This window comes from Diceros bicornis, chromosome 28 (genome assembly GCF_020826845.1).
Source record: "Diceros bicornis minor isolate mBicDic1 chromosome 28, mDicBic1.mat.cur, whole genome shotgun sequence".
NCBI lineage: Eukaryota > Metazoa > Chordata > Mammalia > Perissodactyla > Rhinocerotidae > Diceros > Diceros bicornis.
This window is the reverse complement of record NC_080767.1, coordinates 19014910-19031107: the sequence shown is the minus strand read 5'-3', so window position 1 is coordinate 19031107 and position 16198 is coordinate 19014910. Positions and strand designations below refer to the sequence as shown.

The window sequence follows — 16198 nt, the reverse complement described above, 5'->3', positions numbered from 1 at the left end:
GCCCCCACAGGTCCCCAATCCCAGTCCGGGTACGGGACAGCCTTGCCGGCGGTTTCGGGCGGAGGGTGCTTCCCGGAGCTCCGCCCCGCGCCGGCGACGGCCCCGCCCCCCGACATTGATCCCGCTCCCACCCGGCGGCTCCGGGAGGCGGGGCCTGGCCGGGCGACTTGGCGGGCTCGGGAGGCCCGAGCGGGCGCGCCCCCGCCACACGCACGCCGCGCGCGCCCGCCCGTCCCGCCCCTACTGCATAAAGGGAAGGAGGGCTGCGCTCGCTCCAAGCTGCGTCCGACGCTTTGGATCCGCTTCCATCGCTTGTTGCGGTCGCTCGTCAGACTCCAGCTGCCAAAATGGTGAAGCAGATCGAGAGCAAGGTACGCGCTCCCGGGGAAGGCCGGGCGCGACGCGCAGCCTCCGTAGCTGGGGAAGGCGAGGGGCCGGAGCTGGGCAGGCCGCCGCTCCGCATCCCTGGGCGAAGGGGACGCGGCGGCTCGGCCTGGGACTGCGAGAAGCCCGGGCCTGGGTGCGCCGGAGGTGTCGAGCATGCCCTGGAGGAAGGGCGGAGGGGGACGAAGGCGCCCTGGAGGGCGAGGTCGGGGTGCCCAGCGCTGCCCGCGCCCACTGCGCCCGGGGGATGCACGCGCACTGGGAGCGCCCAGGTGTCCCCCTCTGCGCCTCCTGCACCTCCCGGTCCGGGAAGCCGTAATTGAGGGAGGGGATGGAGGGAGTCCGCCCTTGGCCCCATAAATATCCGGATACGGGCCCGGGCCAGCAGGTGGAGGGACCCTTGGAGAAAGCACGGGGTTGCTGGCCGCCACTCTCTCGCCGGTGAGCGGCGTGATCCACCCGCGCTGGGTGGGTGAGCTCCCTTGGGAGCGGATCTAGGCCGGAGACCTCCGGCTGCCGGTCCCCAGAGATGACGCGTGCTGTATCCGCGCAAAGGGGGCGGTTCCAGGCTGGAGACCCTCCTCGCGTGTGGGAGTCCGGCCCGGAGGCCCAGGTGGCCGCAAGGAAGTGAGGTCCGAGCGGCGCCCTTGGGACTCCTCCTCTTGCGGCGCAGGGCGTGTTTCCGGCGGCGCTGGCTTTGGAATGACTCAGTCCCCAAGGCTAGGCCCAGGGGACTGCGCTGCCCTACCCATTTGTGATTCACCCACAGTGGGTGGATTTCTCTGAAGCCTTAAGTTCCCCTGGGAGCAGCCGTGCCCGCCTGCGTGCTCGTCGCCCCTGGGTACCCTGTTGGTGGTTCTGTCCTTTTAGGGATGCCCAAGGCAAAAAGTGTTCTCCTACTGGAGAGTCATTGCAAGCCTAATACCCTCCTGCCCGGAAAACTCAGAGCCTAACATAGTGTCTGGTATATTGTAGCTATTCAAGAAATGTTTGTTAAATGCAGAGTCTTGAAAGTGAGTGAGAGAGCATTGATGTTGCTGGAACAGTGGAAGACCTCTCCAAAGCATTACCCCTGCGGTACCCCCGACCCTAGGATAAAGCAGGGGGAAGGCGAGACCTCCCCCGCCATGAGTGCCCCCACCTGTTAGCTGCTGGGATGGGCTTTGGGAAACAAGTTTCTCTGTGATGATCCCTTATCTTTTTGTTACTTTTATAATCAGAAAACATGTATGATCATGGTAGAAAATTTGGGAAGAGGGAGATTGTCTATTTCCTAGAAGCAACCACAAAGTAATTGAGATTATTTTACGTATACTGTTTTGTTTCTGAGCTTTTTATCCCTGTCTAATTTAGCCTGAACACTTTCCATGTAACGAGAAGCTTTTGTAATGATTTCAATATCTGAACGCATTACTGCACGTTTCGGCGGTTTTCGATGCTTCAGTGAATATTTTTGTTCATAACGCTTTGTACAGACAGAGTTCAGACTGTTTCCTCAGGTTGGGGTCTCGAGTGCAGTGATGGTGAACCTTTTAAAGCTTGTCAGTGCCCCAAGAAACATAGGAGAGTTCTCCTTGCCCTCCACCCCATGAACGCTGACTTTTCCCCCGTAACTTCGGCCAAATCATTAGTAAGAAAAATAGTCCCAATCTAATCTGAATATCTTTGATTATTAGTGACTCTGAACCCCTCCCCCCGCATATGTTGATTGGCTAATGGTAGTCTGTTGTCTGCTTTTCCTTGATCAATTTTTTCCTATTGGGATCCTCCTTTTTTAAATTGTGTGAGCTTTTATATTAAAATTAGCACCCTCTCATTTGTTGAAAAGAGAGATCCTTGATAGTGAGTTTTGTTCCACATAATTTTATTCAGTACCTCCTAAGTGACAATCTGCGGTGGGGGTGTTCTCCAGCCTCTGGCGACCTCATCAGTATAACCCAGCAGGTGAGAACCCATTGAAGGAGTGAGGCAGCCTTTGAGTGGCTTCTATTAGTTGTTTCACATTCCATACACTACAAACAAAAAATTGATTCCTGGAGTACGCCTTTCAGTCCTTCCCTATTTTAGTTGTTGGAAAGATGGCACTCTCCTCCTCTCATCAGCGGGAAGATGTGCAAGGGTGACAGGAAATTCATTACTCAAAAAAGCACTAGCCTGGGGCCTAAGGACCCTGATAATCAGTTGATCTTCAAAATTGTGATCCAGAGTCATCAAAATTAAATTAATTTGACCATTACTTGTGAATATTGAATGCACCTTAGATTTTCATCCTAGTGGACTACGTTGGTGCCCTGGGCCATCCAGGATAACTCTGAGGCACTGTGTTGGTTTAGAGCCACTAGGCTCTATTTCAGACATGAGTGGGATAATGGATTATAAATGTGATGAGAAAGAAATCAACAGTTTGTTTTCTTTTCTTTAAAGAATGGTAGCTGCCATTTATTGAACTATCTTCTACACACAGGCATTTTGCTAAATGCTTCACATCCACTCTTAAGCTTATTATCTCTGGAATGGGTATGTTTAGGAAAAGAGATGCTAGACTCTGCTCTTATCTACCTCAGCTCAGCTCCATTGTTTTGTTTTCAGAACATTTGTGTCAGTAATGGGTACCTTGATTAATCCTCATTGTTAGTTTCCAGGAGCTAGAAATGGTGCTTTGCATCTTCGATAGTCTTGAATCATTTTTAAACTGATGTCTGTTTTAGGCAAACTTTTAAGTATCAGGAGATGAGAATTTGTTATGAAGTCTGCACATACCTGGCTCTGTAACTCCTGATCAGTTAAGCCAAAAGTTATCGTTGCATGCCTCTTTTCAGAGTTTTAGGTAGTTTTGCTTGAATTTGATTCAGAATCATTTTTGGGAAACCCTTGAGAGTGTTTGAAATACATTGTATGTTGAAAGTAATCCCACCAAGAATTTACTGAGGGCCAGCCATGTTCACAAACAAATGTGTTCATCTGACCAGACGTTGGCATTCCCTGACTTGTTTCCTGCCTTATGTGGATCTTGCAGTGAAGAATGGCTGGTTTGACCTTCTACAAAATCATGTTAGGGCAGGCTTTGAATGAAATTCAGCTGGAAAAATTGGTGATGGTTTGTAAAAAAATAAGTTCTGGGGGCCGGCCCGGTGGCGCAAGCGGTTAAGTGCGCGCGCTCCGCTGCGGCGGCCCGGGGTTCGCTGGTTCGGATCCCGGGCGCGCACCGACGCACTGCTTGGTAAGCCATGCTGTGGCGGCGTCCCATATAAAGTGGAGGAAGATAGGCACCGATGTTAGCCCAGGGCCGTCTTCCTCAGCGAAAAAAGAGGAGGATTGGCGGATGTTAGCTCAGGGCTGATCTCCTCACAAAAAAAAAAAAAAAAAAAAAAAATAAGTTCTGTACTTCTAACTTCCTCTCTGTGGCTTCCCACCCCCAAGCCCACCCATACACATCTCCCCACACCCAAAGGTGGGGTGGAAGTTTGTACCTGCATAACTGAAAAGCCTACAGAAGTCATGACTTGGCATTCTCAGGAACATTATTTGTGAATTGTTTCCCAAAAAAACATGAGGTAGAAACTAGAAATCTAGGGAAGTAACTGTACTTCAGAGGGATTCACTTTGGATTCACTTTTTTTTATGGTGTTTTATTTGTTTACTTTCTTTCTTTACTGCACCAGATCTGATATGATTCTTAGCTTTCAAGGGAGGGGAATGTTAGTTTTTAATTAAGCCAAGGTGACTAGTATTTTTCCCTTGAAGAAACCTAGACTTCAGATACAGATGTTTCTGTTTTGACTTCTCTTCGTTGCTCCTGTTTTGGTCAGTGCTGACTGATTAATTGTGGGTAAAAATGAGTCCCCTGTTAACTAGAAGGTTGGGTTCCTAGGGTTACAGTATCAAGACCGTCAGTTAATTATTCAGGGAGGTTGGTGGGAAGGGATTTCTTGATCATTTCTCTTGGTGGAATTTTACTTAACATGCATTCTTTATGCAAAATAACATCTAAGGAAATTCCTTTCATGAGGAACTAAAACTGTGTTTCTTGTGGTCCACAACGAGGGCAGAGTTTTGAGATAAAGGGCAGAAATCAAAGATAAACAGTGTGATCTCAATTGTGGAAACTCCATTAAAAAGAATACAAGGAAATATACTTAATGTCAACAGTGATTGTCTGAGCGTAAGGGTTTGGGAAGGTTATTTTCCTTGATATTTTTTTTGAGCTTTTGGCGTGTTCTACCATAGAAAATAGTTTAATCAAAAAAGTGTTAGCTTTTTTTCAAAAAACCTAGATTTGATGTGGAAACATTTTTAATACAAAAGTCTTTTCCCTGTGTTTGCTTAGTTTGGATATAGATTAATGAACAATATTTTAGAAAACTCATGAAGACACGAATGTCGATACACTATGTACATTATATTTGTTTCATCTTATCAAGTAATACAACAACACTGTAGGATTTCTTCAAATATAGTTTGTTTTGATTTGTTTTTTTGTTTTTTTAACTAAAAATTAGGTCCTGAAAGCTGGACCTCCAAATTGTACTTTATGTCACGTTCTATCAAGTTTTGTCAGGGCTTTTGGAAATGAAGCTATTAAACATATGCTTTTCTTTTTCTCTTCTTAGTTTGCTTTTCAGGAGGCCTTGAACGCCGCAGGAGAAAAACTCGTAGTAGTCGACTTCTCAGCCACGTGGTGTGGGCCTTGCAAAATGATCAAGCCTTTCTTTCATGTGAGTATTAAACAGCTTCTCCTTTGTGAGAGATTTGTGGTTACAAAGCTAGGAAAGAGGGAGAGTTGAAGACCTTTGAGGTTTTTTTTGTTGCATCTTTGGTCTAAAAGAAATAGTATAACAACTTAATTTAGGTTGACACTGTAGGCCATTGAAGACAACTTGGTTGTCTTCAAACTAAACACAGGCCCTGTTTGAAATTTAGGTTTCAAAGTTGATACACCAAATTATTTATTTATTTATTTATTTGCATGACTTTTGTTTTTTTGGCACCAAATTATTTTATTAGGAGGAATTTGATTCAGAGAAAATGTATGTCCTTTATGCTTACCTGGTCCCAGGTCTAAATTTTTGGATCTTTAGTTAATCTCTACTTTTATTAAGTTTCCATTTAAGAAGCTTGAGTGTGTTGACTGCCATTACCCAGTTCTAAATCTTTGTGAATGTTTCCTTTTAAATTTTCCAGTCCCTCTCGGAAAAGTATTCCAACGTGGTGTTCCTTGAAGTAGATGTGGACGACTGTCAGGTACGTGGCTGGAAATTTGCAGTACTGCTAAGCTTTTCACATTGGCCTTTTCCTCTGAATTGCACAGTGCTTGTTTTCATAAATATGTCAAATAATACTAGAACTACAGCCCTAGCTAAAAAGTTGTATTTTGGAAGAACAGGTAATTCTGCCAACTAGGAGCTTAATCCTAGACGTCAGGGCTCTGTGCATCACGTCCTAAAGTAAGCATACCAACAGACAGCTCTCTCTAAAATCCTGCATATTCTACCTAAAATTCTGAGATGCTCAGTAAATAGAAATTGAATTTGACTATGGTAACTAAGAGTGGATGGTATCACCAAACTGGGCGACTACTTTTAAGGTTCTTTGTGAATTAATGACACAAGGAAGTGTATTCGCAAGCCTGTCCTAGTCTAGTTTAGTCAATTGGAAAACCCATTTGTTTTAAAGAACAAACACCAAGGTGCCTGATAGAAAGCTGAGAGTGTAATCTGGGGGAAAATTCTGGGGTTGGTTTAATTTAACAAGTGTTCGTTTAGCACTTTATGTTGCAGGCACTGTTCTATGTGCTTTACAAATATCGATTCATTTTATCCTTGGTGCTGTCATCATCCCATTTTACAGATGAGAAAACTTAAACACAGAGAGGTTGCCATGGAGTCACAGTTAGGAAGTGGCAGAGCCAGGATTTAGAATGAGGTAGTCTGCCTTCCCAGCTGATGCTCTTAACCATATGCTTTAGAGGAGGCTCTGTCATGTGGGTGCAGGTCAGGCCCCCAGCACATGACGTCGCCTCTCACACAGCCCACTGAACAAGGAGAGTGTATTCAAGATGCATCACCCAGGGGCTCTTTACAGATGGGTGGGCCTTTCCTCTGAGCCCCAGTGGGGCAGGAGGGGTTTGGGGTATGATGTGGTGGACCTGGGTTCTTGTCCTGTCCCAGTGACTTCTGCTTTAGGCTTATTTATCTCTCTTCTCCCTTGAGCCTTGGTTCTTCTCTTTCTGTGTCCAGATCTTAAGACCTGCCGCATCAACCTCCCAAGGTTGCTTATTCGTTGAGCAAACATGGGATGTTTAATAAAGGTACTGAAGGGTTAATAAAATCAGGTATATGGCAGTACTTTCTAAACCTGTAAGGACCTGCCAACACCACATTGTTTATTCTCAGCACATTTTTCTGATGCCACACTCAGGCCTTTGCTGACACTGTCTTCTCTACCCAGCATATCCTTTCCTTTCCTTCCAGATGAACTCCTAGTCGTGAGCTTCACATCTTCTTCAGGAAGCCTTCCCCAAGTAGCCCCTTTTAGGCCCCAGACTAGGTTACTTTCCGTTCCTGTGTCCCCATGATGTCCTCTGCCCCTCTTGTCCTCTTGCATTTGTGGTAGTGGGACGGGGAGGATCCCACACCTGACTGCCTGCTTGTTTCCCAGCTCTGTGCCTCATTAGCTGTGCAGGCTTGGTTACGTTATTTATCTTTTCTGTGCCTCAGTTTGATCCTTTGCAAAATGGCCACGTTAATCCAACATCATTGGTAGTTGTCAGGATTAAGTGAGATAATACCTGTGAAGTGCTTAGAATAGTGCCTGGCACGTGATAAGTACTCAGTGACTCTTGGCTATTATTATAATGATCTCGCTGTGTTTGTCCTTTACCATTAGTCCCTGTCAGTTTCTTGGGGTCAGGGACCCTGTCATATTCACTTGTGCTTCCCCTTTACCTAGCATACCTGCTTGCATGTAGTAGGTCTGGAATGAATGAATGGATCATTATTGTATGGTTGTTAAGTTATTGTTCTGATGTGTCCCAGAGTTTTAAAAGAAAGAAGTGAGAGTAGATAGCATGCGTTTGTGGGAAAAAACCCTTGCTCCCTGCTATAACCTAACTTACACTCTTGTTTTTTCATATGGTCACCTTAACCAGGTGAGAATGGCACCTGGAAGGGACTAGGGAAACTTCTGGCTGGTACTGACCCTGTCATAGCAACTGAATAGATTTTATTTGAAAGTAATAACATGTGCTAGATGCTGTGGTCAGCTCTCTGAGTGCCTTATGTCATGTAATCACCACAGTAACTATGAGAACAGCTTTTATTAGCTCCCCCATTGAACAGACAATGGGACTGCAGCACGGAAGGAGAAGTAGGTTAACCGAGGCAGAGCCTGTGGTTTTGACTCCTGTGCTGTGCTGGACCAGGGACAGGTGCTCTTACTGCCTCAATCCAAAACCTTTGGGAAGTGGGTGTGCAGAGCAGTCAAGGACTTCTGTGTGACAGCTCCTCCTCCATGTCTGGGTGGCCTTCTCATAATCACCATAATTCCAGACGTTGGAGTGACCCTCTCACAAACTGGGGACCTTTCACTTTGCTTCCATATTCTAAAAATGGAGCAACATGCAGTATTTTTTTTCCTTTGAATACCTTTAATGACTACTATTACACTATCTGAATAGCCTTATTGATCTGTTGCAGAGTTAAAAATTGAACTCATTCCAGAACCCTTTGGTCACCACACACACGTAGCAGCAATCTCTGTCAGCTCCTACTCACCTGGCCATTCAGCAGAATTAGTAAGGCAGGTAATTTAAATAAAAAGCAGTTTGTTAAACAACCAGTGAGTTGGTTTTCCCCGTGGAATTTACGAATGACATGAGTGGATCTTATGGTTGCTGTGGAGTTCTGTAGGTAAAACCATCACCTTGTTTTGACTCTAAAAGAATACAGATAAGGGATAAAAATTGCATCAATCTCATTTCTGAATGTTAGGTCATATTATTAAATAGATGGAATGTTGAATGATTGAATTAGTTTAAGTTTTTTATGCAGATACTTCCTGACCATAAACTTCGGACCCAGGGTACTTTACATTTATAATGTCTTTGGGGCAAGCGGCATACAGTTAATAGAAGGATCTCTAAACACTTGGAAGAAAGTATGTTTTAGGTGTAATAGATTCAAAGGGACATATAATGTGGTACACAAAATAATTTTGAATTCATAGAAAAGTATGAGTGCTAGCCCTTTTGAAAATGAAAGACTCTACTCCCAACTCTCTACAAGGTATGATACTTATTTTGTAAATTAAAACAAGAAACAAAGTAATTTAAATTAGCCTGATAGTTTTGCAACCTTCTAGGATGCTGTGTGTTTCCATTTTGATTAGAACAGCCAGGAATGAGTTAATAGAAGTGACAAAAGGAGGTTTAAAGTTATTTCAGCTACATGCAGTGCTAAGCTAGAAACCAACGAAACTAATAAGGTAAAATGTAGTCTTGTTACACTTACTAATAAAAACTAATAAAAATCCAAGATCGGGCAAAACTATAGGGATGGAGAACAGATCATTTGTTGCCAGGTTTGGGGTGGGAGGAGGGTTTGACTACAAAGGAGCTGCTGAAGGAAATTTTAGGGGACACTGAGGAACAGTTCTGTATCCTGATTGTGTGGTTGTGGGGGTGGTGACATGACTGACTGCATTTGTCAAAGCTCGCAGAACTTATACGTTCCTCCCAAAAGTCAATTTTACTCTTAAGTTTTTTTTAAGTTCTAGATCTATAAAAAACACAAACAAACCAGGAAGTGGGGGTGTCATTAGGGAGTGAGCTAGCCTTCTGAATGTTTTTAAAACCTCAAAGGTAGCTACTTAAATTTTTAAGTATACATACCTTTTAAATCACTACAGGAATAGGCAAATTAGTCCATGGAACAAGAAGTAGAAAGCAAAAGAAATAAAAATAAGACATTAACTGTAGACAGTAAAGATCAAATGTTAGTTAAAGAACTACTCAACTTTACCAAGGTCCATAAAAGGTTGTAATAGATGGGTATACTGTGTTCCTAGATAGTGACTCAGTTTTATTAAGACATCAGTACTCCCAAATTTTTCTAACTTGAACTCAATCTCAGTCTGACATTTTTGGGAAATTGACTATGATGTTCTGAAATAATATAGTCAGGAAAATCCTGGAAAGTATTTTAAAAAAATGAGAATAGAAATTGTGGGGGGTGGGAAAGGACAAGCCCATAAAGTATATTAGCTGCACTAGTTAAAACAGGGTGGTCTCCTAACCAGAATAGATAGGTTGATCCATGGAATAGAATAGAAAGTCCAAAAAAACAGAATCAAGTCTGTTTAACCGTGTATTAATGATTTGGGGTTAAAATGCTGCCTCTCTACTTCATTCTTTATTCTCGAGTAAAATCTAGTAGAAATTTAAACATAAAAATCCTAGAAAACACCGAACATATGGAAATGATAGACACTGTCAAGCACATAAACCACCTTGTCTCTTGTAGTCTTAAGAATTTAACTGTTTTTCTCCTTTGCCATGAGGACATGGGCCTGGGAAAGTTCAGTCACAGAACTGAAGTCTGTTTGATGCTAAATTGAATAAAGCCCGTGCTTTTAATGAATGGGGTCGGGAAGGGCTGATGGATTTGGTTACATGACAAGTCTTAAACTGGATGGCAAAACTCATGAATACTGGTAAAGTGACACGGATGCCTTGGAAGGTTGTTTAATAGTATGTAGCTAGAGCCTTTAGATTGAGCATGTTCTTTCAGCAATTCTACTTGAAGGGATGAGAATTGAACCAGGAAGTAGAGATATTTGTATATGAAGATTAAAGTGTTTACATTGGGCAAAATCAAAGCCTACATGTTGACCAGTGGATTAGTTAAAATGATGATGCATCCATATGATAAGGCTATTGGACCATAAAAAATGATTGTGTACATTTTCATGGGGAAAAGTCCATTGTATGTACATTATACCTAGTGTGTGTGTGTGTGTTTCAGTGCATATAACATGGATTTTGTAAAGAAAAGTATATAGCTAGTAGAGAATATGAATGGCTTCCCTCTTCCAATTTTTCTGCATTGACTGTGGATTATTCTTAAATAAATAATTAAAAATGCAAATGATCTTCCTGAACCCAGCAATTCTGCTTTAAGGTTTTTGCCCTAGGGATGTGTCTGAGAACTTATTCATATAGATATACATAAATTGGAAATAACTTAAAAGCCCAACATGGGAGATTAAATTATGGTATAGAATCCTGTGTCCCTTTAAAAATCTCTTTCACACCCAGTGAAAGAGACAATTCTTAATGCTTTAACTAAAAATTTACCATGTAAAGACTTGCCTACAATTTAAAATAAATTGTATGAACATGATTTAACACACACTAAGAGTCTATCTCAAAGCCTTGACACCATTTCTCTGTGAATGTTGATCTTTTTTCATAAACTGGAAACTGCTTCTTCCAACTGCTTATGTGAAACATAGTGTCCGCTGGTGGCTTACATGTGCACATAGAGAGGATAGGGACTGTAGTAAACAGCTGCTCTCCAGTGCCATGAGGGGTAAGCCCAGTGTCCCCAAATATTCAAGTTCAAGAGGTTATCAGCTAGTGGGCAACCAATTCAAGTTTGTGTGTGTGTGTGTGTGTGTGTGTTTTTTGCTGGGAAATATTCGCCGTGAGCTAACATCTGTTGCCAGTCTTCCTCTCGTTTTTTTTCCCTCCCCAAAGCCCCAGTGCATAGCTGTATATTCTAGTTATAAGTCCCTCTAGTTCTATGTGAGCCACCACCACAGCACAGCTACTGACAGGTGAGTGGTGTGGTTCCCCACCCAGGAACTGAACCCAGGCCGCTGAAGCGGAGTGTGCAGAACTTTAACCAGTAGGCCATCAGTGCTGGCTCTGTTTTTTTTTAAAGCACTTATCCGGGCAAAGTAATCTATCTGGACCAGATTCACCCCCAAAGACTACCAGTTTTCAACCTTTTAGTTAAACCCGTGCTATCCTCCTAACTTGTCATCTTCTGGACTTCCTGATCCACAATTCGTCCAGGAGCTTTGACCTGTGCAGTTCATAGTCTTCCTGTCAGCTCTTCAGCCCATTTTCGATCCTGTCTGCTCACAGTACCGGGGAATCACTGGAGTTGTAAACTGGTGCAGTGAAAATGTCATCATCTTCATGTTGATGGTCTTATCACATTTCTTGGTAATTCCCTATAACTCTTGCTTTCAGTGACTATTCCGTGTCTGCAGCATAGCAGGCATGCAGTATATATCAGCCATTTTTATTCCAGCCATTACTGCCCTTGTGCCTCTTGTCACCCAGCATTTAAAGGAAAAGCAAAGGTTCTCTGGAAAGAACTCTTCAACAGGAGTGCCCACCACCCTTCCTGCCCAAGCTTGCCACAGTCCACGCGCAAATTCCTGAAGATGTAAAGCCATGCTTTTCTTTCCAGTCTCCGAGGAAGAGGTGAAGTTAGGCCAGCATGTACCATCTACTGGAGATGGCTCCATTTTTAATTCCTGTGCCCCTCACTCCCGAATCCCAAACTAGAAGTCACCCCGGTGTTTGTAGTTGACCTGCCTTTCCCCTGAAGGTTCTTTGGTTTCCATGATCTGGTTCTCGGAGTTCTGCCTCCTCGGTTGCTGTCCTCACAGCTTTTGCTGCTTAGGTGCTGTGAGGTTGTGCGTTTTCTTCCCCACCCTCTTTTTTTGAGTGCTAAGCTGACATTTTCAATCCCTATTGGACCTCTTCACCTGACACTCTGGTCCAGACCAACCCATTTTCATGGCATTTCCCTCCAAATCTTGTGTGAATGGGGTATTGAGAGGGCAGTGTTAAGTTCTCACTTAGTGTTCTTGTAACAACACCGAAGAATGCTCGAGACTTCGATGATCTTTGAGTTGCAGAAAAATCTTTTGATAAGAGCCATATCTAGAAGAGAAAATATGCACCAACTAGCCCGATTCACAATGTTAGGAGTTAATCTATTTTCCGCTAAGCCAGGAGTCACCCTGGGCCCAGCTTTTTGCTGATTTAAAGGGGTGAGGAGGAACCTTGTAATGTCCTCAGGTGGCCAAGTTTGAAAACCTACAAGTGAATTTTTAATTAAAAATAAAAGAAGCAGAAAAACCAGTATGGAGTTGTCCCTTTGGATTACTATGACTCTGTTCTTGAACAATTCTTTTGCAAATAAATTAACACTGGACTTGAGCCCTATGATCATCATCTCTGATCACTCCCATAATAAAACTGGAAAAACTATGAACAAAGATAAGAGTTGCTAATTCTGAGGAATAGTTCAGATTAAAATCCTGAGTGCAGTTACAGCAGAATTTGTTATTGCTTCTTTATGATACTTGAAATAGTCAAGATATAATTGATTACACAACTTATTGAATCACTGTCTAGCATCTGATGCTAGTAGCATTCCGCTTGTTGGTGCCCCTCAAAGAGGAGAGTGCATATTGATAAGAATTTTAATTGAGAATGTGACCAAATTGGCTTTTGTGCTGCCGTTGTATTCACTATATCGATTTGCATGTGCTAAAAAAAAGTCCTAAGGCTGAGATGTGGGTATATAACAGGACACAGAATCCTGTTTGGGATTCTTCTGTCAAAGCTTGGTACTCATAGTCTTGTTTTGTCCTCTCCTCCTACCACCCTCTCCCCCAGGATGTTGCTTCAGAGTGTGAAGTCAAATGCATGCCAACCTTCCAGTTTTTTAAGAAGGGACAAAAGGTAGGTACATATGACCTTGAAGGAAAACATGATGTGAATGAAGAAACTGTAGGGACTTGGCCCTTCACATTGGGAAGCGTGTCCCCATTGTCTACTTTTAAGACTATTTAAATATGTCATTCTTCATTGATTTAAATACATAATGTGACATCTAATTGAAAATTGATCTTTGCTGGAGCTAGTCACTAAAATCCTTTTGATTCGTGCTTCATATTTATATTATAAAGTGCATTTGTCTTTGTTGAGGTATTTCTGTAAAAAAATTGTATTTGAGACTTTGAGGGTTTTTCTTCTTAGTTTTTGTTTTTAACTAAAAAGAACTTTGTGTTATCTAGGGATGTTAATTTTTAATGAGATTATACTTCCCCCCCATTTCTTCCCATTGTGTCATCATATCTTAGACACACAATAGGGACATGATGTACGTCTAATGTCAATTCAATGTTCTCTTAACAGGTGGGTGAATTTTCTGGAGCTAATAAGGAAAAACTTGAAGCCACCATTAATGAATTAATCTAATCATGTTTTCTGAAAACATGACCAGACATCAGCTGTTTAAAACCTGTAATTTTTTTTTATTTACAAAAAGGAAAGATCAAGTATGAAGACTATATACCCAACTGCCATCTGATTATAAGCGACAATAAAATATTAATTCTACCCTTTTTAAAACTGTCTGGTGTCTCTGAATAGCTTTCAAAATAAAAAGTGGGCATTAGATATTTAGTGTCCTAATTAGTTTCCTATATTCTTGATCACTTTTTAGTAATCTCATACATTATTAAGATTTTTTTCTATTATTACTACTTTAGTGTAGTTCTAGAAAAATCTTGTTGGGAGCAGTGCAGATAATAAAGTAGTATGTTAAAATTCTGTTATTTTTTGACCCTTATGAACAGAGAAAATAGTTTTCTGTTCTAGCAGGCAGAGCCCCTGTGCTGTCTGAATGATCAGCATGACCACAATTGATGTCCACCTGTGAAGGAACTGTTTATCTCTAGTTTGAGATTCCTCTTCAAAAGGTCATAGTGAGCTGCTAATTTTGCTAATGGGAACTGAGTCCTATTATATCAATTGGGAATTCATCATGGTCAGCTCACAAGGGAGTTCCCATAAACCTCACCATGGGAATTTTGGTTCCCTCAAAGTATCTAGGAAACTGGTTTTATAGGCCAGATGGAAGTTTCAACCTGAGTGGTAAATGATGTAGAAGTTACTAGTTATTTCATTCAAAGCACATTAGGTGTCTGTGTTCTAGACACAGCAAAGGGCTGGAGGGATGCTTGAAAAAGGAGTTCTTAAATTTGTACAATAATGAAAATCATAGAATTAATCATATGCCCTGCACCATCCTTACATTAATTCAATCCTTGCAACAATCCAATGAGCTAAGTACTATAATCCCCGTTTCCCAGTGAGGAAACAGGCAAAGAGAGGTTGAGTAATTTCCCCAGTGTCACGCTAGTCAGTGGAGGATCTGAGATTCGAACCAAGGGATCCTGGAGCCTGAATCCGTCCTCTCAACCACTACACTGCCTCTCAGTGTAACAACCTGAATAACTGGTAAAGCCATGGGCCCTTACGTGGGTTTCTTCATCTAAAATTAGGGTGCTGAGCTTAGATAATCTCTCAAAATGTTAACTAAATGTCTACTATGTGCCAGGCACTGTTCTAGGCTAGGGATAGAGCTATGAATAAGACATCCTTTTCATAGAGCTTACATTCTAGAAAGGGAGGCAAACTAATGAATCATAGACTGTGTCGTATTCTATGAGGGCCAAACAAACATGAGCACAGTAATTGAGAATAATAGGGTGACCTGCTTTGGATGGAGTGGTTGGGGTAGGGTTCTGTGAGGTGACTAAGCTGAGATCTGATGGCGAAAAGGACTCTGACCAGCAAAGAGCCAGGGAATCCACTTCCAGCAGAGAGAATGGCATGCACAAAGGCTGTTGAGTCAAAAAAAGAGCTTGGAGGGTTATAGAACCATCGGAGAAGCATGAAATAAAGCTGATAGAGTAGCAGGGGCCAATCATCCAAGGCTTGATTTGTTGTAGGTGCAAAGGAAAGCCATTGAAGGCTAAGCTGGAGGTTGCTGTGCTCTGATACTCAGTTCTTTTGGCAGCTGTATGGAAAATGGGCTGGAGGAGGCTAAGAACTGCAAGACCAGTTAGGCTTTTGCATTTACCTGGGCTGGAGATAATGATGGCTGTGATTGGGGGTGGTGGGGAGGTCGTAGAGAGGGAACAAAACGTGTATGAAGACAATCCAAGGACTCCTGGGAGTGGGATTCTAGAGTACATCCCAGGTTTTCAGCTTGGGCAAGTGGGTCATTGGGGTCCCATGTAATGAGTGAGATGAGGATTGGAGGAAGTGGGTCAGATTCTCTCTGGACATGTTAAGATAGATTCTTCGGTGGTGTGCATTCAAATGAAGATGTGCAGGCTGTTGGGTATAGGACAGGTCTGGACTGGGATAAGAATCTGGAAAACGTTGTCATGTAGATGGCTCAGGAATGTATGTGATCACCCAGGAAGAGAAGAGTGAAGAAGGCTCAAAACAGCCTGGAGAACTCCCAATATTTAGAGACTAGTAGAGCAGGAACCAACAAAGGTTTAAGGGAGACCAGAGGGAAAGGAGGAGAACCAGAAGAGGCTTTTATCCCAAAAGCAAAGAGGAGATATCAAATGCTGTTGAGAGGCTAAGAAAGATGACAGGAAAACAAAACGGAGGTGGTAACTGTGACAAAAAATTCCTATGGAAGGATAGGACGGAAGCCAGATTGGTGAGAACTGAGGAGTGAATGATCAGAAATGACCTGGAAATCACACTTTTCATATCTATCCTAAAGGAAGTAACGTTTGTGAAGAAAAATGTCCAAGGATAATTGTTGCAGCATTGTTTGTTTATAGCAGCACAAAATTGGATCTCCATCAATAGAGGGATGGTTAAATTCAACATGATAAATCCTTTCTAGGTAATATAGAATAAGGAGCTATTAATACTGCAATAGGAAAATCTCAAAGTCACTGAGTGAAAAAAAACCAAGTT

General features: G+C 42.6%; 1 protein-coding gene across 1 annotated transcript; it reads left to right on the top strand.

Annotated features, from left to right (window-relative positions):
- The first annotated feature begins 263 nt into the window (after positions 1-263).
- On the top strand, positions 264-13807 carry TXN (thioredoxin). The gene is made up of 5 exons (XM_058523753.1): positions 264-371; positions 4995-5099; positions 5566-5625; positions 13082-13147; positions 13604-13807. The coding sequence occupies exons 1-5, from the start codon at positions 348-350 to the stop codon at positions 13664-13666; spliced, it is 318 nt and encodes a 105-aa protein (XP_058379736.1). The 5' UTR covers positions 264-347; the 3' UTR covers positions 13667-13807.
- The last annotated feature ends 2391 nt before the right edge of the window (positions 13808-16198 follow it).

What these genes read in the sequence shown, in the direction of transcription:
- TXN (XM_058523753.1), top strand. Translation starts at nt 348, where the DNA reads ATGGTGAAGCAGATCGAGAGCAAG. An exon ending in TGAAGCAGATCGAGAGCAAG is followed by an intron (nt 372 to 4,994) that starts GTACGCGCTCCC and finishes TTCTCTTCTTAG; the next exon opens with TTTGCTTTTCAGGAGGCCTT. An exon ending in TAGATGTGGACGACTGTCAG is followed by an intron (nt 5,626 to 13,081) that starts GTACGTGGCTGG and finishes CCTCTCCCCCAG; the next exon opens with GATGTTGCTTCAGAGTGTGA.